Source organism: Pollicipes pollicipes, unplaced genomic scaffold (genome assembly GCF_011947565.3).
Source record: "Pollicipes pollicipes isolate AB1234 unplaced genomic scaffold, Ppol_2.1 Scaffold_4881;HRSCAF=5763_pilon_pilon_pilon, whole genome shotgun sequence".
NCBI classification, from domain to species: Eukaryota; Metazoa; Arthropoda; class Thecostraca; order Pollicipedomorpha; family Pollicipedidae; genus Pollicipes; species Pollicipes pollicipes.
In genome coordinates this window covers 1,907,632-1,927,970 of record NW_023596576.1, presented here as the reverse complement: position 1 = coordinate 1,927,970, position 20,339 = coordinate 1,907,632, and the positions used below count along the sequence as shown (strand labels likewise).

The 20,339-nt window shown below is 50.4% G+C and overlaps 1 protein-coding gene across 1 annotated transcript; it reads left to right on the top strand.

The window, feature by feature from the left end:
• Positions 1-2,663: 2,663 nt before the first annotated feature.
• On the top strand, positions 2,664-20,317 carry LOC119101210 (peptidyl-glycine alpha-amidating monooxygenase B). Its single transcript, XM_037224503.1, has 7 exons — positions 2,664-2,798; positions 6,252-6,397; positions 6,806-7,004; positions 8,184-8,382; positions 8,960-9,130; positions 9,516-9,616; positions 19,668-20,317. The coding sequence occupies exons 1-7, from the start codon at positions 2,679-2,681 to the stop codon at positions 19,788-19,790; spliced, it is 1,059 nt and encodes a 352-aa protein (XP_037080398.1). The 5' UTR covers positions 2,664-2,678; the 3' UTR covers positions 19,791-20,317.
• The last annotated feature ends 22 nt before the right edge of the window (positions 20,318-20,339 follow it).

The window sequence follows — 20,339 nt, the reverse complement described above, 5'->3', positions numbered from 1 at the left end:
GGGTGAAAATTGCTTCCCTCTCAGTTACACAACAGCTTGGAACAAGGTCTCCCTGAAATACAGCTGGCTCGCAACGCGTGTTTGGATTAAGTGAGCGTGGAAAGATGTCGTCAAGAGAAGCGCATGTGCCTAAGCGTGTTGGGGACCCATTTTCTGAAATGATTTACTGTGGACAATATTCGGGTGAATGCGCAAATATGCACACCAAAAAATCAGAGACACAAAAATTATACAACGCATAACTCAATTTTCAGTTTACAGGAGAGAAGTGCATCTGCGCCTTTCAGCTTCACAAAACAAGTGCGTTTATACGAAATTGATGCAAACTGCCAGGCAACCATGCGTGATTGCTGTGGCTACGTACATGAGGTTAAAAAGGATGTGGCGAGATAAACACACACACACACACACACACACACACACACACACACACACACACACACACACACACACACACACACACACACACACACACGCATATATATATCTAAGACTCTGGCCCCCCAGTCATACTGAGAAATCGACACCCATAGCACAAGGGATACCATATCGGCAGGCTTTTGCATGATACATGTCTCAATGACAAAAAACGATGCCAATAAAAGTATGAAGGGATTCTTCCATCACTTGATGATTCAAATGGGAGTGAGATTCGGCTGAAGAAGTAACCAAAGCTAGGTAGAAAATTGTGTTTGGAGCAGCGGGGAGGAGAGGGGGGGGGGGGGGAGGGCTTGGAAGGCTGATTGCTGCTGCGGCGGATATGTGAAGCATCTAGCTGCACGCCACTTTAAAAATCTTAGCCTTCCTCAATGCGTTCGCAAACTCTTAAATTAATCATGACGGACAGTATTGCCCAAGAATCTCAGAAGCCTTTTCTTTCCGGCTACCGCCAATCAAATATGAAGGTTCCGGCACACACCGCCACTCACAGATGACGACATCCGTGACGAAATAGCCCACCATGCATTATGTAAGATGATGTGCTCACTGCTCTTCGTTACCACATTTGGGCCATAACAACATGGATGTTTTAACCATGTTAAAATGTTCCAAACTATGTTGCACCATATTCGTCAACGAAACTGACCCCGAGAAATCCATGCAGCCGGCATATGGTCCAGTTCGGAATAGAATATAAAACCGCACAGCCTACGGGCCTCCGTCGCGGTCATGCATTTACAGGCCCAAAATTGAAGGGCTGATCGCAAATATCAAGTGACCTGATCTGACCTGACCTTGTAAACATAAAGTCATTGATGGGCATGGACACCAAGAGCCGCATTGCTGTCAAATGGAGTAGTGATAAGGAGCCAGCCCCAGTGTCTGCATCTTCGTTTTTCATCCAAACAGGCATGAGGACGCCATTGCGGAAAATTTGCCAAAGCTGACATCTTGTCTGACCTATAAGGTCAACCAGCCGGAGCAAGTAAATGAAATGGAGATGAAATCAAGGATAGAAAACTTATCTACATGCTGGTGGTACCTGCATGTCATTACAGCTAGTGACCGCATATACGGAAAAAGTTGTCCGATTTTAGCAGTATGTTTCAAAAACTCAAAGTTGCTTCGCGCTTTTAACATGTGAAGTGGAATACGAAGCTAATGGTTTCCAACCTTTCTCACGCAAAGTGGAAGCCAAGTCAGCAACTCCAGGCCTAGAAAATGCAAAGCCAAAGCCGAACCCATCACTTTAAGATCACGAGGCCGAAGCCTAAGCTAGCTTTAGTGTGCAGCGTCGTTTTGCAAAACTGAAACTATTTTCGTGTCTGCTAAAGCTAACGAGATCCAGAAGCATCATCATCAGAATTTAACCGCATGATTGAGACAACGCATTAACATAACAACTGGAAGAATTGTTTGAACGATCATCCGTGGCATTTATATCAGCGTGCACACGCCGTGTCGTACAGTTAGTCCTCCGTCCACGGTCAGACGTCAATTTGTCCGGAGAATGACTAGCTGGTTTTGGCTTTCTCACAAAGCTGTGTGAAGGTATATGCACGTGAAGGTAAGGTGCAAATATATGAAACTGAGAGGACGAGCATGTATGCGCTCGCGAAGAGAAGTCTCAATTAAAGTGAAAAAGTCACCGTGATAGGGCTAACGACAGCAGTTTGAGACCGCATAGAGTCAAAATCAGGCCCACAATTCATACATTGACCAAAACTGGAGCCGATGTCCGCTACTTCAAAAGATTCAATGTCGAAACTAGTCGTGAAAAACAGCACAAAGCCGAAGCTGAACGCGAAACGATTGAAGGAACGCTGCGGCTTGTCTCCCTCCCTCCCTCTCTCCCTGGCTCTCTCTCTCTCTTTCTCTCTCTCTCTCTCCCTCTGTCACACTCTCTCCCTTTCTTTCCCAGTATCTACTTCTCCCTCCCATTTTCTCTCTTTCCCTGTCATCCTCCTTCCCTCCCTCACCCTATTCCCTATTCTCTCCCTCTCTCCCTCCCTTTTTCGCTTTCCCTTGCTCCCGGGTCAGGCCGCATGCAGTGACCCGGAGCATGTGGCGGCGCTCGCTACGAACGGGGGCGGCCACGAGCACGGGTCGCCGCGGGGTCGCCGTCGATCGATCGATCGACGGCGCGGCCAGTGACGTCACGTTTCCAGGGCGACGGCAGGCCGGCAGGCGGAGCGATGCTGCGCCGCCAGTCCGCCCGCAGGGCTCAAGGGACGACCATGTTGTTGGTGACTCTGCTACTGCTGCTGACGGCCAGCCCGGCTCTTTTCATGCGCTTGTACCCGCCGGGGTTGCCGACACAGTTCTACAGGGATCTCGGCAATGTTATCGTCGACCAGGTGCGTGGGGCAGTGGAGGCGGAAAAACAGGCCATATGTTTAACACCCACTCGAGTGGGGTCAACATGACCCCCCGAAGGTTTTTCTAGAATGGTTTCCGAACGACGTGGCGCAACCGTGCCGAATTTTACATAGCTGTAGATAATTGCATGGTGGATCATTTGGTCTAAAAAAACAGTTGTATCTTGTAAGGTCACTGACCTATTTCAGGTCAAAGTTAGACCATGGTTTCAGCGAAGTCAGTGTCTAGGAAATCGTTTAATCTTTTGTAACAACGGAGTGTTAGACGAAGACATAAATATCTCATATGCTTCCTTAGGCAACACAACAATTGAGTGGATATATTGCATTGACCTAAGGTCAGGTATTAAGGTCAGACCAAGATCAAAACCAACCTGGTTTGTTACGCTTGGCCTACCAGTGTGGAATAATTTCTGGTGCTCATTTCGAATTTATTGATAGCAGGAACCACATTCTACACCTTCTAGGGTCTTCTAAGAGGTCAGAATAGGTCCTTGGCCCAAAATAACCCAGGTCGGCATTTTGTTTTTAGGAACATACTGCCTAGCGTAATCTTTATGTTTTTTTCAAATTCAAAATTCAGAGCAGTCTTGTATTATTTTGGTTACCATGACCTCCAAAAGGTCAAACAAGGTCACTGACCTCAAATGAGCATTTGGCCTTTTCTTAAAAATGGTTATATAGGTTCTATGCCGCTCTTGGACACCAACCTAAAATATGACCTCGTTTCACCTTATTTGACTCGAAGGTTATGACCTAGGAATCTCAAGCTTTGAGTTAAGTGAGTTCACGTACAGGCCAACACACCCCGTGAATTTGGTGTCTCTAGCTCTCTTAGTTCCCGAGATCTCAGTGGGGGTCAAACTGACCCCCCATCCGGGCGAAGGGCATCCAGTCGGCCACCTGCGTGCGTGTTAAAGGCAGGATGGATAGCGCTGGATCAAAGAAGCTCCAGCATTTGTGGGCATTGCTTTTGGTTAACCATCAATATGCCGCTCTGGCCAATTCAGGAGGATTATGTTTCTAGGGCCACCTGTTGTACTGCCTCTACGCGGGGGCAGGGCCATCAATTTTAATCAGGGAGCCAGGTAGTAAAAACGTCGCGACACTTGAATGATAAGAAATGAATCCCTCAGTGGCGCCGCCCCTGCTCCTGCGTCTCCGTGGAAACGATTGACCGATCACGCACTCATGCGATGACGGCGGTGCAGCAACTTTGGCAACGACATGGATGGCATTGCATTCGATAGTTTTTTTTTTTCTCGAATGGTCTGCGTGCTGACTTTACAGGCGGAGGCACATGTCATGGCAAGCTTGCTGCTTGTTCTTCGGCAAGCTTGCCCATGGGTCTAGTTCCAGCCATACCCGGAGCTTACATCGAACTGCTGACGGGTGAATCAAGCAAAGACTTGGGGCCCACCGATGTAAGGAAACGGGGAACTGCGTCACAAGCAGAAGCCTAAAAGACAAGAATAAAACTAGACTCCCAATCTTCTGAAAACTTGAGGCTTTAATTTCAGCTCAGAGCCAAACGAACATACCGACCGAAGCAATGAAAAGTCCCAGCTCAAACCAATGGCAAAAAAGGACATTATCTTGAGCTTTACTTGATGTCTTATTTATCGTTCAGCGAATGTACGCTAGTCAGTGGTCTCAGCTTACGCATGAATATTTTTTCTCACCCACCTTAGACTCACATCTAACAACTGTATTGGACTTTGAGGAACATTGAAGGCTCCTTGGGTGACTTTGACTTACATCTAACGATCGAAACATTGCTGAGAATTGGAAGCAATGACACTGGTGGAGTGTGGAACCAAGATGGATTCGAACTCCGGCACAAGATTGTAGGAGACGGACTTGAGCTCACGTGCTGCGAACCTTAATAAAGGCTTTGGAGCTAAGTACTCTAGATCGTACATGACACGTTGAAGGAATTGGCTCAGGTTTCTGGCTCCAACGCAATGCACCAGAACTTGAGCTCGTCCTGGAACTTATAATAGCGTAGATTTCTGGCTACCGTTGGACGGGCTTATACGCTTTAACTTGTCCCCCAAATAGCTCTTATACTTAGAGACACCTCAGACTTGTTTAGGGTGTTGTCAGTCCAGAACAGCATTTCAGGTCGGATGCATGTGGACAATGAACAATGAAATGACTTGGACAGCTGCGATACGGCCGCATGAAATTCGTACACGGCTGCGTGGGTAGATTGGAGCCCGTGTTTACCATCCTGAAATCATGACATATTCTGCCGAATAAAAGTTGAATAACGGGATATTTCCTATTACAATTGACTCAAGTTTATGTTTCATGAGCACAACAATATGCGGTCGCGGTTTGAGGATCTGCAAGATGATTTGATATGCGATAACAAGTAGTTTGATGGAAACATTTTAGGAGGAACGTATTCATAATCATGGCATCACCAGACGCCAGTGATCTTATATATTGTGTATCATGTCATGCTTAACACCATTGGCTCCTGCATAGGAAGAATAGAAAGTCAGGAGGCAGCCCATAGGCGTCGTGACGAGAGGAAATAAGCCGCCATCTCATGACAGCTGACGTGCGGCCGACCAGCCACTGAATCCGAGGCCCAGCTTATCACGCGAGGCGGGTCAGCGGGCCTTGGGACGGCGTCAGCGGCGGAGGTGGACGCTGGTCCGGGGGAGGGGCACACGGTTGCCCCGGCCGGGTGAGGTCTGCCCCAGGACACGGCACGGCCTGTAACGTGATATTGGCGCTGAGCCATTGCATCGGGGTATAATATGACGACAGTGGACTAGCACATTGTCCCTCGGCTGCAACGGTAATAAACGACCGATAAATGTCATCTCTCCGCTAAATGATCGTGTTCCTTATGCCGAGTGCTAAAGGGTTGTCCCATATGTCCGCGAAATGATGATTAGCTATAAACGTAAGTAAGTAACCGTAACGCACACTTCGGTTCATCTTGCAGTAAATGTAAATGATGCGCGATCTCAGACCGCCGTTTTCTCAAGTCCAATGAACAAACTTTTGAGGCAATTTCAGCGCTGCATGGTTGCAGATGGTTGGGTTTCTTTGGATCGACCAACGTTCAAAGGCCAGCAGGATTAAGCCAGACAGAGTGAGCGGGGCACGGGACAGCCATTTCCGGTTACCATAGCTCGGCGAGAAGAGGCATTTATGCTGTCTGGCTAGAGGGTCCAGCCGAAATTATCCTTTGAATCTCAGCCCCGCGTGGTGCTTAGACTTCATGCAACTCACTTCACGTGACACCGAGTTCAAATGCATTAATGCAGACCGATTCAACTCAACTTCAGCGGAAGACTGACTGGATTCCAGACCATTTGGTGCCGCTGCCAGGGTGGCCGACCGCCGGTCTCCTCGCGACGGGGCCCAACTGCCCCTCGCCGGCGGTGTCTCACTGGGCGTGCCGTCTTGCAGATGGACCTGCCGAGCATGCCATCGCCGCTGAGAGAGGGGCACTGGCCGCGCTCGGAGCTGAGGGTCGGCCAGGCGGCCGGCATCTCCGTCGACTTGAATGACCGGCCGCAGGTCTTCCACAGGGGCAACGTCACCTGGGACAGCACGTGAGTGCAAATGACGGGGCAGGGTGCAGAGCGCCATCAGCCGGTGTTCTTAATTCAAGGATCGCCTTCGGGCAATGAAACTGCAGTGCAGTGCGCGCATAAGTCAAGTCAAAATGCATCGTACACATTTCGAGAGGAAATAGTTTGTGTTTATACTATCCAGTGAAACTCTAGACAAGCCTTCGCCGATTCCCAGCCAGGGAACAACATATTAATAGATGCCCCTTTGCCGGTAGTAATGAAATAACGAACCACCCCAACATCTCAAATGAGTACGACAAGTGCTGCTTGTTTCAGTTCCGAAATGATATTATACTTAGCCTGGGCGTAAGGCAAACGGGAATCATAGTCTTCCACCATTTTGGATTTCATTGACGATTTCGTACCCAAACGAATCTGAACCCGCAGTTCCTTCAACCGGAGCCATCACTACCAGCACCGGGGCCGCGGGCCAATCCGTATCGCAACCCTGCTGACCCTGGAGAAGGGCACTGGTGCCGTGTTGAGGTCGGAGGGCGCTGGCCGCTTCTACCTGCCGCACGGCCTGCACATCGACGGCGAGGGCAACCGCTGGGTCACCGACGTCGCCATGCACCAGGTGTTCAAGGTGCGTGAAGGCGCGGTGCCTGGGGAGAAGCCGGTTCCCCGACCAGTGCTAAACGCAGGCGGAAAACTTGCAGCCCCTTTCGATCCTTTTCGTAGTCTTAGTGTGAAGGGAAGCCTTCATCTGGTGCGCGGCGGAAACGGCGAAGTGGGCGCAAGGGGCGAGGAACAGCGGAAAGAGAAACATTTTTGGCGAGAGCAGTGTCAGGGAGGGAAAAACGGCGAGGAGGCGCGTAGCTTGAAGAGCGGGGTGCCGAGCTGTGTACGCTGTTGGAGGCCAGCAGGAGTGACGTGCTGCGTGGCTCAAATATATAACATTTTTGAGATCCGCTAGCTGCTTCTTACACTAAGATATCATGATTGGCGCGGATCTGAAAAAATCATATTTTAACCATGGCGTCCTTTATGATACTGGAGGCTTCCGACCGCCGAGAGCGGCCTCTGTGTGCGGCTCTGCATCGAGCTTGCCACGAATTCTTCGAATCACTCGTCAACAATATGCTAAAGCAACACAATTGTATCTAAGTCGCCCTCTCCCCTAATTTTCGGTTCGTTCTCGATGCGCAATTCAGTTTGGAAACAGTGTTATGCCTGGACCTGAATGGGCGAGCCGCACGAGGTCAATTTCAACGACGTTGGGTGGCTCTGATCGCCGGTGAAGATTCGCCGTCATTACCCTTAGGACCCATCTAGCCGACGTCTGAGCAATGCTGCTGGGAAAGATAGAGAAGATTAGGTCGATTGGATCCCAAGTTGAGTTGGGGCGGTTCTAATTACTGGGACAGAGCGGCAGGGAGGAAGCCCGCGTTCTAGCCAGGCTGCATGGCTCAAAATGCACCGATCTCTAAAGTGCCGCTCGTCCGGGGAGGCGGGACAACCACAGCATTGCGAGAGGTGTTTGTCAGTTTGATGCTCCCGGCATCCCCACAGCTCCAGGATGCGTTTGAGCAGGCGTACGGCTGAGCCATGCTCCGCGCCAAATGTGCCAAACACGTCGGCTTTATGTATCTGGATGTTTGTAAATCATGTGGGCACCAAGGGACATGTACAGCCGAGGCAACCAGAAACCAGAACCGTCAACATTAACCACGATCAATTGTGGTCCGGTTTTTGACTTACCCTCCCTGCCGTTGGTTCCGGACGCGCCCCTGCGCGCCCACCTGACCTGACACGCCCCGGGCAGCTGCCGCCGGACTCGGACACGCCCACCCTGACACTGGGCGTGGCCTTTGAGCCGGGCTACGACGACGCCCACTTCTGTAAGCCCACCGACGTGGCCGTCGCCGACGACGGCACCATCTTCGTGGCCGACGGCTACTGCAACAGCAGGATCATGATTTTCAACAGGGATGGACGCCACCTCGGCAGCTTTGGAGAGAGAGGTGAGTGCCGAGCCCGCTGCCGGCAACACGCCCCTGAGCGTAAGGACCGCAATGAAGGCAACCATACTGGGCCTTCTTCTCCTTAGCTCTTAGCAAGATGGACGTGACTGACAATGTCTCTGTTTTCCTATCAAATACTTGTTTCTGTTCTTGTAACCAGGGACGTTGTTCTCTATTCATTTGGCGGTTTTTAGCGTATTTTATCAAGAATGTGGGGCAAATTTTGAGAAAAATCTGTCCTAGCATGTTGTGTGATAGGCTTAGCCATTGTCTCTGCCCAGCTCGCCCAACCTTTTTGCGAGATTTCTCCCAGCTTGTAACCATATTGGCAGGCGTATGGTCAGACAAGACAAATCAAACAGATTCGGAATATGCTGTGCTGTACCGCACCATTAAAAAAACATCGCATACCTGCATCTCGCTAACCAGCATTCTCAGCGCGTTTGTTTAGCTGTGTTCCCCCTCAATGACGAATTTCTGAACAGCCACTGCGTGTACATGCATACATGCGCACCACGTTGTCATTACGCCGCGTCATACACGGCATACGCTCATCCGGGCTCCTGGCCGCCGTCAGAGGGCATGGAGTTCGTGGTGCCGCACTCGCTGGCGCTGGAGGGAGCCGTGCTATGCGTGGCCGACCGCGAGAACAGCCGGCTCGTCTGCTGGAACGTGCGCGAACCGTTCGTGCAGCCACAGGTCGTCGACCTCCAGGTGTACGGACCGGTGTACGCCGTGGCGCCGGCCGGTGAGTGCCGCCCGCTACCCCCGGGGGGATGGGGGATGGAGATGTCAAGACGGGGGTGACAGCACGGGGACGAGGGCCAAGGTAAGCTCGAACGTGGCATTGGTGTGGATGGAGAAGTGCTGTAGAACGAGATAGCACGCAAGCGGGCGCTGAACATGCATTCTGCGGCCGCTTGTATCATTACAATCGTTGTTGTAACAAACAACATGTCGTTGTTTACCGTAATGTTGGGCCGATCACTCATACATTTGAGCCGCTCAGCTATGAAATGAGCCGTTCCGTGATGTGAGAGCATGATATATATTTCTGCGCTTCTCCCTGGAGAGACTCCCTGTTCCCGGGCGTGACTTGAGCATTGGCATATGCTGAAGGGCGGCTCTTTCAGGGGCCGTCCTCTTCACGCTGCACCACGGTCGGCGTCACCCCTCCGCTCTGACTCTTGACCTAGCCACGGGACGTGTCATCGACAACTGGCCCGCAGCAAAGGTGAGAGCCCTCCCATACCATACTGCTGCCCCCTCCCCCCCCCCCCACCTCTTGGTAGAACAGGGAGTCCATCCCCAACACCAATTATTGCAAGCGAGGGAGAAGGGGGGGGGGGGGCGTGAAGTGTGCTTCTCTTTGTGGTGATGACCCGCATCATTCGAATAATATCCGAATGATGCGGGTCGTGGATGCACAACATTAGACATTAGGGCTTGGGTGAAGACTGCATTTGGTGTCAATAGCTCTTTTCATGCTGCTATTATCAGACATGGACTTAAGTTCGTACCAAGTCTGAAATAACCGAAAACGAGGAAAAATAGAAGCTAGGGGTGTACGTGCATAGAGACCTCAGGTGTCACGGCTGTCCGTTCGTATCCTTTTGGATGGACCACTGCCCCCTCCCCAAAGTCGAATTTGCCTCTCCCCACGGTGAGTATGCCCCCGAACCTTCTGAAGTCTAGGTAAGTTCATGTAGAACATTAAGATTGAAGGCTTAAAACTACATGCATTTTAAAATCCTTATCATTGTTTCACGGGTAAAAGAAACAAAGAAAGTGCAGACTGCGATGTAATTTTCAGTTGAGTGCAGCTGGCGGAGCGCGTTAAACTTTTAGAGCGTTTGTACCATGCATACGCGACCATTTGCTGTTTTTGCTGCATTCTGAATGTTTTAACTGCATAAGTTTCTGATGATTACTTCACGGTCAAAAGGAGTGCAGCGGACCGAGTTTCTCAAAACCTTGGAGCTCAGCGTTCATATCGCGTTTACTGAAGCATTTTCTGTTTTTGCTGCATTCTGCATGTTTTCATTGCATAATTCACGTCTTTATAATGCTGGTCTTGTTTTGCGTTATTGCCTGAGAGTTTTGCGTTATCCAGCGAGGTGTGAAGTTCCGTAGCCTACAACAAGCTGTGTTCGCCGCGATATTCTGCCACGGGTTATCGGAAAATCAAACAAACCGGTCGAATATCAGCAACAACATGCGTGACGAATTTGCCAGCCGCCACGTTCAGAAGAACCTGTAAAATATGCCGATCTCCATTTCGACGTGAATGTTCAATGGAACAGTAACGAAAGCCTGACAACCGACACCACGCGAGTTGACTGACAGCCTCTGACAATGATCCTCTAACAATGGTCAACAAAACAATACCAGGCGTTTCGAACGCGCCTGTCGCCCCCGCAGGGGCACCGGCTTCGGTCGGTGTAGGGGACTAGCCCCCCCCCCCCCTCGGGTCCCAGCTGCGGTAACGGGTGGACAGCGCAAGCTGCTCCTCTCAGAGCGTAGCGACCCTGCCGGCGCGTGAGCTCCTGCTCCTTGTCCCGCCCGCTCCTTTCCCATTACTCGGTTTCCCGCATCCGACCCTATCACCACTCCTCATCCTCGTTTTATCGGGGTCACCTTCCCGCATCCGTCCCTATCACCACTCCTCATTCTCGTTTTATCGGGGTCGCAGTGTCCCCTTGCCCGCGTCCCCGGGTTGATCGGATGCTAGTGGCTGAGGGGCGCGTCGTGCGGGTTAGTCACGGCGCGTCTCATCCCTCCACTTCGGCCAGAATATCTGGGAGCGCGGGGATCCGTGGGGCCCCACACGGGTCTAGCGGCTTGTCGCTCGCGCTACGACTGGGTGCTTCGTGCGGGTCTCCACTTGGGCGCCTGGTCGTGCGCAGCGGCTTAAGGGGTCAAGGGGCGGCGGTGCTGAACCACGGTCAGGACGGGGAGTGGTCTCTCCGGATACACCTGGCCGTGTGGGAGGCGTTGTTCGCCCCGTATAGCACCGAGGTTGCCCTGGCGGAACCACCACCCCCTGGGTGAGTGGTCCCCAGTTGGGTTCCGAGGTGCGTGGGGAGCCTCGGCGCCGAATACTTAAACCATGCGTGCATGGCAACTTCAATCCAAAAGACAACCACACCCCGAAAGGGGGGCGGACAGAGAGTACAGGTGGTAGTGCGTCAGCGCCTACCCCTGGAATCTTGATTTTTAGAAACGCCGAGAAGGCGCTGTCGTCCCTTTCGCCCTTTCAAAGGCAAAATGGGTGTGATCGGTTTGGACAGGTGTTCCGATGCGATAAGCTCAAGGACGGTGGTACCGAGGTTAAGTTTCAGAGCGGAGAGGAGGCGAAAGGGCTATGACTTCGTTTTGACGTGTCAGTGGCGATGACCGTTGAGGTTCATAGGACAAAGAACTCGTCAAGTGGTATCATCAACTGTTTTGACCCGAAAGATGTCAGTGATGAGGAAGTAGTCGACGGCCTCGCCGAGTTCGGGATAACAGGTGCTCGCCGCACCAAGGTGTGCAGGGTTGCGGAGTTGGTCTCCACCAACAACATCGTACCGACTTTTAACCGTCCTGACATACCATCTGAAGTAAGGGTAGGCTTTGTGAAGGTAAAGGTGCGCCTTTCTATTTCGAACCCCATGAGATGTTCTAAGTGCCAGATGTCTGGACATCTCGCCGAGGGATTTCTGCCGTAACCAGCCAGCATGAGGAAAGTGTGCTTCTCCGTAGCACCCGAATGATCAGTGCACTGCAGCGAGCCCTTGGTGTGTGAACTGTGGGAAAAACCCAAAACCCCATTCTACTTTCGATCGTGCATGCCCGGCTTACGCCAGAGAGAAGAAGGTTATTGCACTGAAAACCACGAAGAACATCTCGTTTCGTGAAGCGAGGAATCTATATGAACTGAGCCACCCTAAGACATCATATGTCACAGCGGCCAAGGCTCCTGTCGTACCTAAAGTCTCCTTAGATCGGATGACTAGAACGCAACTCATTAAACCGCTTTTATCGTTGGGGCTGTCGGTTGTGCTGGTGTCGCAGGTGCACACCACGGTATCGGCAACATCGTCGTCCCCTGGGTCGTTGATACCCTGCGCCCCTTCTGAGGCGCAGGCCAGCTCGCCAGTTGTTAGCTTGCCGTCTCACCCCTCCCCGGTGCCGGAGCGCCCGGTGCCCGCCATGGTGCCGACCTCCGCGGCATCATCTGACGCGCCGGCGGAGGGAGAGGGATGGACGGTCGTTCAGCATGGCCGGGGCCTGCGGACTTAACCGGACTTTGCCGGACTTTACGGACTTTGGAAGAGCGCTTGAAACCCTAGAGCTTCAGGAGGCAGCCAGGCGCGCCCGTGAAGCTATGCGGGCGCGCCTGGCTGAACAGGAGCGAGCCAAAACAGCCAACAGGCTGTCAGGAGCGGGCAAGGAGCCTGCTCTCCGGAGCAATAATCCCTCACCGCGAAGACCGGTTGAGCCTCCACCTCGGCACCAGGTGGTGGGCAGGGGCTCAGTGATGGCCCCTCCTCCGCCATCACCACGTACGGGATATGCTGACTCCAAGCGAAACCCGTCTGAGCCCTTGTCCCCAAGTGATGGGGGTAGCCTAAGGCCCCACCCCAGGCCGGGGCACCGATCTGTGGAACTGGGTTCCAGATCTTAGATATCTGGGGCTTCATCTGCAGCGGCGCAATTCTTTTAAATATCATCTTTTTAGTGTGATATATTTCATCTTCTTTTAACGTCCTTATACAGATGTTTTTACAGTGGAACTGCAGGGGAGTAAGGGCTAATGCGCTCAACCTCCAGGCTCAGGATGGCCGGAAGCGTCCCGCAGCTGTGGCTCTGCAAGAAACAAAGCTGGCACCGAACTCCTTCTTCGCGTTAAAATGCTACACAGTTTTCCGCAGTGAAGAAGTACACATGGACTTTTCTTCTACCGAACAATGTCATATAATGATCCCTTTACCATGGTCGAATTAAAACATGCTATCAGCATGCTGCATTGCGTGCCAGAGGGTCATGATGGTGTGCATAACAACATGCCTCGGCATCTTCCTGGTAGCATGTTGGAAGTTTTGCTGACAATCTTTAATTCATTTTGGACTAGCGGCGACTTTCCGGTCTCATGGCGTCAGGATACTGTGGTCCCTCTTCTGAAACCAGGGAAAACTGGTTTAGATCCCCTACATTATCGACCCATCGCACTCACACCGTCACTCTGTAAGTTGATGGAGAAAATGGTAAATGTCCGACTCACATGGTTCTTAGAACAGCATGACGTCTTTACTAAAGCACTCTGCGGTTTTAGGAAGAATCGTAGTACGCTGGACCACCTTTTAACACTCGATACTATGATCCGACAAGGTTTCAAAGGGAAACGTCATGTGGGTGCTGTCGTTTTTATCTTAAAGCCGCTTGTAATACCACGTGGTGACGAGATATTAAAACTTTTCCCCTTAAAACTTTTCAAGCTTGGCATACGTGGTCGCACGGGCACCTTGTTGGATAATTTCTTGGCTGAACGCGTCTTCCGTTTGCCTGTGGGTAACGGGATGTCAGCACCTTTTCAACAGGTGAATGGTGTGCCTCAGGGGAGTGTTTTACGTGCGGCGCTTTTTGCTATCATGATAAACGACAACGTTGACGTCATACCGCAGTCAGTCGGCCGCGCTCTCTTCGTAGATGATTTCTCCACATGGAACAGCGCATCAAGAACGCATGTAATGGCGGGCCAGGTCCAGTTGGCTGTTGACCATCTGGAAAGGTGGAGCACCATTAATGGGTTTCGGTTTTCCACCGTGAAAATGGTCACCACTCACTTCTGTCGCCGCCGTCAATGCGGTGGCCTGGCTCTCCGTCTTCACGACCAACCCGTTTCTACTGAGTCGGTAACAAGATACCTTGAGGTATATCTCGACAGTCGTATCACATATAAAGCGCATTTTAAAGCCCTACGGGACAGATGCTTTAAACCTTTAAACGTCTTAAAATGTGTGGCACGTACGTCATATGGTGCGGATAGGAAACCATTCATGCTTTTATACCGTTCATTTATCCGTTCTAAGCCTGATTACGCATGTTTTGTATATGACAGCGCAAGTGAGTCAAGAAAGTGTCCATTGGATACTATCCACCACACATTGCTCCGCATCATCACAGGAGCGTTTCGAACGTCACCTGTCGCAAGCTTCCTTGTTGAGGCCAACGAGCCGCCGCTGTCGGCTAGGCGAGAAATGCTTGGCATAAGATATACTCTAAAGCTGCGGCAATTCCCTTCTCGCCCGACATATGATGCAGTTTTCTCGTGTCGAACGACGGCTGTGTTTCATGGTGGTCCGGATCAACATTCCGCCCCTTTTTACGCTAGGATAATGCCTTTGTTTGATGCCAGTGGCATTCCTCTTTGCAGCGTGATGCGGGTGCAGCGTATGCCGCGCCCTCCATGGCTTCTGATTTCGCCCAGAGTAGACACTTCGCTGGCTGAAACAAGGAAACATACCCTGGCACCTGACTTGTTCCGTTCCATGGGGTTAGAGTATGCAGCTTCGTACGAGGGGCACACAATAACTTATACGGACGGATCCAAAACTTCAGACGGTGTCGGCTGTGCATTTGTTAGTGGAACCGTCACTCGATTATTTACACTGTCAAGGCACGCGTCGGTATTCACCTCCGAACTGGTAGCTATAAGCAATGCGCTTTGTTTTATTGAAGTTGGGAATGAGTCCTTGCATCTTGTTTTAACAGATTATGTGAGCGGCCTCTTGGCCTTGAAAACTTTCAACCCATCATGTCCCCTTTTATGGGACGTTTTGATGCATCTCGCTGCATTGGACCGAGTTGGAAAGGTGACACTGTGTTGGATTCCTAATCATGTCGGCATCGTTGAAAATGAGCTCGCTGACGCGGCCGCAAAGTGGGCATCACATGTACCATGTACGCGCAAATTGCCTCTTCCAGCTCGAAATCTTTATCCAGTCATTTTACTTTTCTTGCAACACAAGTGGCAGCTCTGTTGGAATAATGACACAAATACCAAATTGAAACATATAAAACCCGAATTGGGCCTGTGGTCTTCCAGCTTGCGCGATTCGAGGCGAGAAGAAGTTGTGCTTTCCAGGCTGCGTATTGACCATACGTCCGAAACTCACCGATATTTGTTGTGTGGTGGTGAAAGACCCCGATGCCCTCGTTGTTCCGCATTTCTTACCGTGCACCACGTGGTAATGCTTTGTCCACATTTCGCTCGGGAGCGCTCGCTTTACTTTGGGCGAAATGCTATGCTTGGGCGAAATGCTTCCTTACGCTAAGTGACATTCTTGGTAATCACTGGCAACTTCTTGACGATGGCGGACTGTTTTCATTCCTTGCAGAAATCGGATTGCGCTCTATATATTCACCTCGTAGCTAAATGACAACGCAATGGGCACAATATGACCTATGCAGTCGGTGCGCCCAAAAGCCCTAATTAACAACAACAGCAACGCGCCTATCGCCAATGCCGCGTTGCAACCCGAAACCCGCCTTGCAGCTTCCTGGCTGGGGTTTCCGTGGGGCGGCCTTGAGTGGTCATTAGTTGGCACATTAACTTCGCCCTTTACTCCTCCAGCCATACACACCCAACAACGCCTAAAGCTGTACAACATCGACCCTTCGTCGGGTACCAAAGCCTGGTTTGGACCATCGGGGCCAATGAGAATCATAATGGTGTTCGACAACCACATCTCCCACCGAGATAGAGCAAGGAAACGTATTGGAGCAGTAGCGTAGTTTCTTGTTTAGCTTTGGGAGACTCTAGCGCCAAAGCTTGAAAGAAAAATAGGTCATGTGAATTTCATGGGCAGGATTAGCCGTTTACGTCGTTCATCGTCCAAAACTTGCTTTGCGAAACGACACCCCTGTGCTGAAGGCTCTTGGCCGTCTCACGCGACAGATTCGTCGCCGCAGCACCTCACCGTCCCGCCCACAGCACCGCTCCAAAGTGAAAAAACGCTGAATCAGGAGACAGATGGATCAAAATTGCTGGTAAGTGGTCGGCAGCAAACACCAGCCGCGTAGCGGCACCACAATTTTCAAGGATTTCGATCGTACTGAACACAAAGTGAAAACTGAGTCACGTTCTCGTGCTGCACGTTGCACAAACATAAGATGCCGAATGACATAATTGATGTCTACTGAGCTGTAACTTCAGATTAAAGCATTGCAATGTTCCCAGCCCGTAAATCAAAACCAGTACTTTCAGAAAAAAATCCATAAAATTTGGATACCTTGTTAAAAATGGCAAAGCGCCAGGATGCATATTATCGAGACAATAGAGAAATAAAACATCGAGCAAACTGATAACAAGTTGCTTTTTGCCCGCAAAAAGGAATGGGTGTCTTAAGTGTTCAATAATGAATCGAAATAGGGTAAGAAATGCAGAAGGCCAGCCAAGGTTTACCATGGACTTGAATTCATTGGCAGTATTGACTGGTGTAACAAATTACATTTAATAGTTTTGAGCCTGCGCGCTTGCAATCGTGGGAGCAAGAACACTGACGGCCCGGAGTTGCAGTTTCCATCAAACGGAGAGGTGATGGCCGCTGAAGATAACACCAGGCGTCTGTCGCCGGGCGCGCCAGAACGACCATCGTAAAATAATCCTTCCAAAGGTCTTTGAAAATAAAGTTGCATCTTTGGAAGATCGTACTGAGACGGAATATGTTCATTTGAGACTTTGTATGAGACTTTGCATTAGATTTCGAGCGCGTATGTTCTTAACTATCCATTCTGAATGCAACTTTTGCATGATCATAAATCGTATTAATTTCTGAATAGAAATTAAAAATGTTCTGAAAATCTATTCAGTTCTAAGCGACAATAGGCAATGATCTGCAATTCCATTCAATTCGGAATGACTGTTGCAAATTTTCAGACGAATGTGGCTTGGCAATGTCAGCACATAACCTTGATCCCATTTCGATCTGTAATCTACGTTCACGGGGTCAATACTTATCTCTGTAGAACCCCCAAAAATCCGGCGAAGTCCCTTAGTGCTACTGCCTTACAAGGAGTTCACTAAGCGATTATAAGACGAATAGCGTTGGTAGTATATTCCAGGAAGTCATTTAACGCCGGAAAGTGACATCGGCGTCATTTTTTGTGGAACCCTGCTTTAAACATCACAGTTGCATAGAATTGTAAGTAGGTGCACAGGAATGCCAGTTGCGCTTCACATCAACTTCATTTGATCCTAAATAGTCGCGTGCATCAAACACTGCAATCATTATCGCCGCCGAGTGTGTTCTACTGCTTCACTATTGGAGGCACTGCGGACGCTGCGTACGGCAGTATTTTCCAGCCATTGATAGGGAGCCTTCGAACATACGATCATCGTCAGTGTCGTCCGGACTCCAGGGAAGTGAGGCTGGCTGAGCTCATTGACCACCGAGTATGCGTACAGAAGTGTAATTACATGATCACTGAAGAACCAGCTCAAGTAGCAACGTTGTTACGATCAACCTGTTTTGCACGTGACATTGACATGACAGACGTGTTGTTTACCACACGTCCAAACTGAGCCGGGAGAAGGACACCTTTCGTCCAGATGCACAGGAGCTTGGAACAGTGTGCCCCGGGAGCACAGCAGGAGCTTGGAACGGTGTGCTCCGGGAGCACAGCAGGAGCTTGGAACAGTGTGCTCCGGGAGTACAGCAGGAAGTTGGAGCAGTGTGCCCCGGGAGCACAGCAGGAGCTTGGAACAGTGTGCTCCGGGAGTACAGCAGGAGCTTGGAACAGTGTGCCCCGGGAGCACAGCAGGCTCGCAGGGCGTGTCCATTGAAACAAGCGGGGAAAGACATACTCAACAGGAGAGCATCTGCCTAAGCGTAACACGGGAAATGTTGAATTCCACTGCCTTCAATGATCCGTTCATGGGTGCCTAAGTTTTGTTTTACATTGTCTGAAATGCATCTGTTTTGCCGATAAATTTTTGGTGCGTCGAGAGCGCGCGTGTGAATGGGCTGCAGTACACATATATTCTGGCTAAACCATTCTTGTAATTACGAAACTAAATAATCAAAAATTCCTACCAACGTAAATGTACATTCTAAGGAAATTATACATCTCAGTATGGAAGAGAGAGGTGCAACTGCATCCCTTCTGTGTTACAAAACTTGTGTGCTGTTAGGAAGCTGATGCAAATTGCCAGGCTTTCATATGTTATTGCTGTGGATAAACACATCAGCCTTGGAAAATTCAAGAAATGCATATATATATATATATATATATATGCATTATATATATATATATATATATATATATATATATATATATGTGTGTGTGTGTGTGTGTGTGTGTGCGTGTGTGTTTGTGTATATATGCATAGAGATATGTGTGCATGTGTGTGTGTGTACAGTGGACACCCAGAATACGAGTGATTGAAATCCGAGGTTTTTGGTATCCGTCCCTCTTTGACAGCTTCCACACTTTTGCCAACTCAATCATTTTAAGACATCGACACCCATGCCTGGGTAATGTGCTCCTACCTGTCAGCCCATACATTATTTCCGGGCTGGGTATGTGGTGTGCGATTTTATGGTATGCGTGCGAAGAAGTAGTAATACTACAAAATGCGGGTAAACACACGCAGATGAACGCGTGGAAAGCGCATGACGTCGTTTTCCGCCGTACAAGCCCTGCGGGCCTGGAACTTTTTTTTAGCACAAACAGCGCTAAGTTGTGCCCCCATGGCGAAATCCTGCACACACCCTTGATAGAAACAGGACGTATGTAACACTCTTTTCAAAATACCGAGCAAGTTTGATTTGTATTGTACCTATTCATCATTGCCTTACGTACTCGTCACTTCACGCTTTCGTCACGTTATAATTTGGTATCAGAAACCAGATAAGCAGACTAAAATGACGGATAGGGTCATGAATACAGAACAAAAACGCTTCGGTAGCAAACTTTACCGACTATTTTGATAAGCATGACTGCAAACGATGGATTTCGTTCTTGTTCAGCCTAACCAGCCGTGCATTTCAGACTTGGTACCAAATTAGGTCACTGCTGTGGGACCGAGGCCCTGCTGTTGAAATCATACAAGGCTTTCGTCCTTCTTCGACACTGCTTGTGCCAGCGTGTGGAGGGCTAATATGCTGGCTGCGGCGGCGTCGGCTCAGTTTATTGGCAGGAATCGCTCAAGCCCTGCACCAACCATCTACCGACTAATGCAATATCTGTTCAAGAATCGCAGTGGTAAGCCCGCCGCTGACCCGCCCTGGTTGCCGCAGAGCCTGAACCAGCCACACGACCTGGCCGTCAGCTCTGATGGCAGAACCATCTACGTGGTGGAGCTGACGCCGGCACGGGTGGTCAAGTTCCTGGTCGATCCCGACTTATACGAACATCTGTAACCGGGCGGTGTCTGGGGACGACCACCGGCGGTGGCCGTCGCAGCGCGATGGCTGCGTTTGGCTGGGGACGACGGGTCTTCAAGGCCGTGGCTTGGGTTGGTTCAATGTCATCGCCATGTCCCACCGCTGTTTCGTGTAACCGGTTGCGGTCTTTTATCGTGGGATGACAGATCATCCAACGCGCTGGAGGACGCAGCCGCAGCTGGCGCTGGCTGTGTGCAATCGATTGATGTTCAATGGTCCCCACTGGCGTGTTTTCCGTCGTCAGGGGGCGCACTCGCCACACGGGGCGAGGGGTTACCACCCTGACTTTGTCAATAACGTTCTGGACGGAGCAGCATTAGTGTCCGGCGAATGATCTTGGCGTCCCGCCCCTCCATCTAGGTATTCATGGGGCCACCCTCATTAGGTCCCAGGCGACGTGACCGATGAAGGAAAAGTATTTTTGCAGCTATTCTTCTGGTCAACATTCGATAGACCTATTGCTAATACGTACGCCCTTTCCAAATATATGTGTCATCACAGCAGTTTGATTGGTTGCGTGCCGGG

What these genes read in the sequence shown, in the direction of transcription:
- LOC119101210 (XM_037224503.1), top strand. Translation starts at nt 2,679, where the DNA reads ATGTTGTTGGTGACTCTGCTACTGCTGCTGACGGCCAGCCCGGCTCTT. An exon ending in CCATGCACCAGGTGTTCAAG is followed by an intron (nt 7,005 to 8,183) that starts GTGCGTGAAGGC and finishes CGCCCCGGGCAG; the next exon opens with CTGCCGCCGGACTCGGACAC. An exon ending in ACAACTGGCCCGCAGCAAAG is followed by an intron (nt 9,617 to 19,667) that starts GTGAGAGCCCTC and finishes TGGTTGCCGCAG; the next exon opens with AGCCTGAACCAGCCACACGA.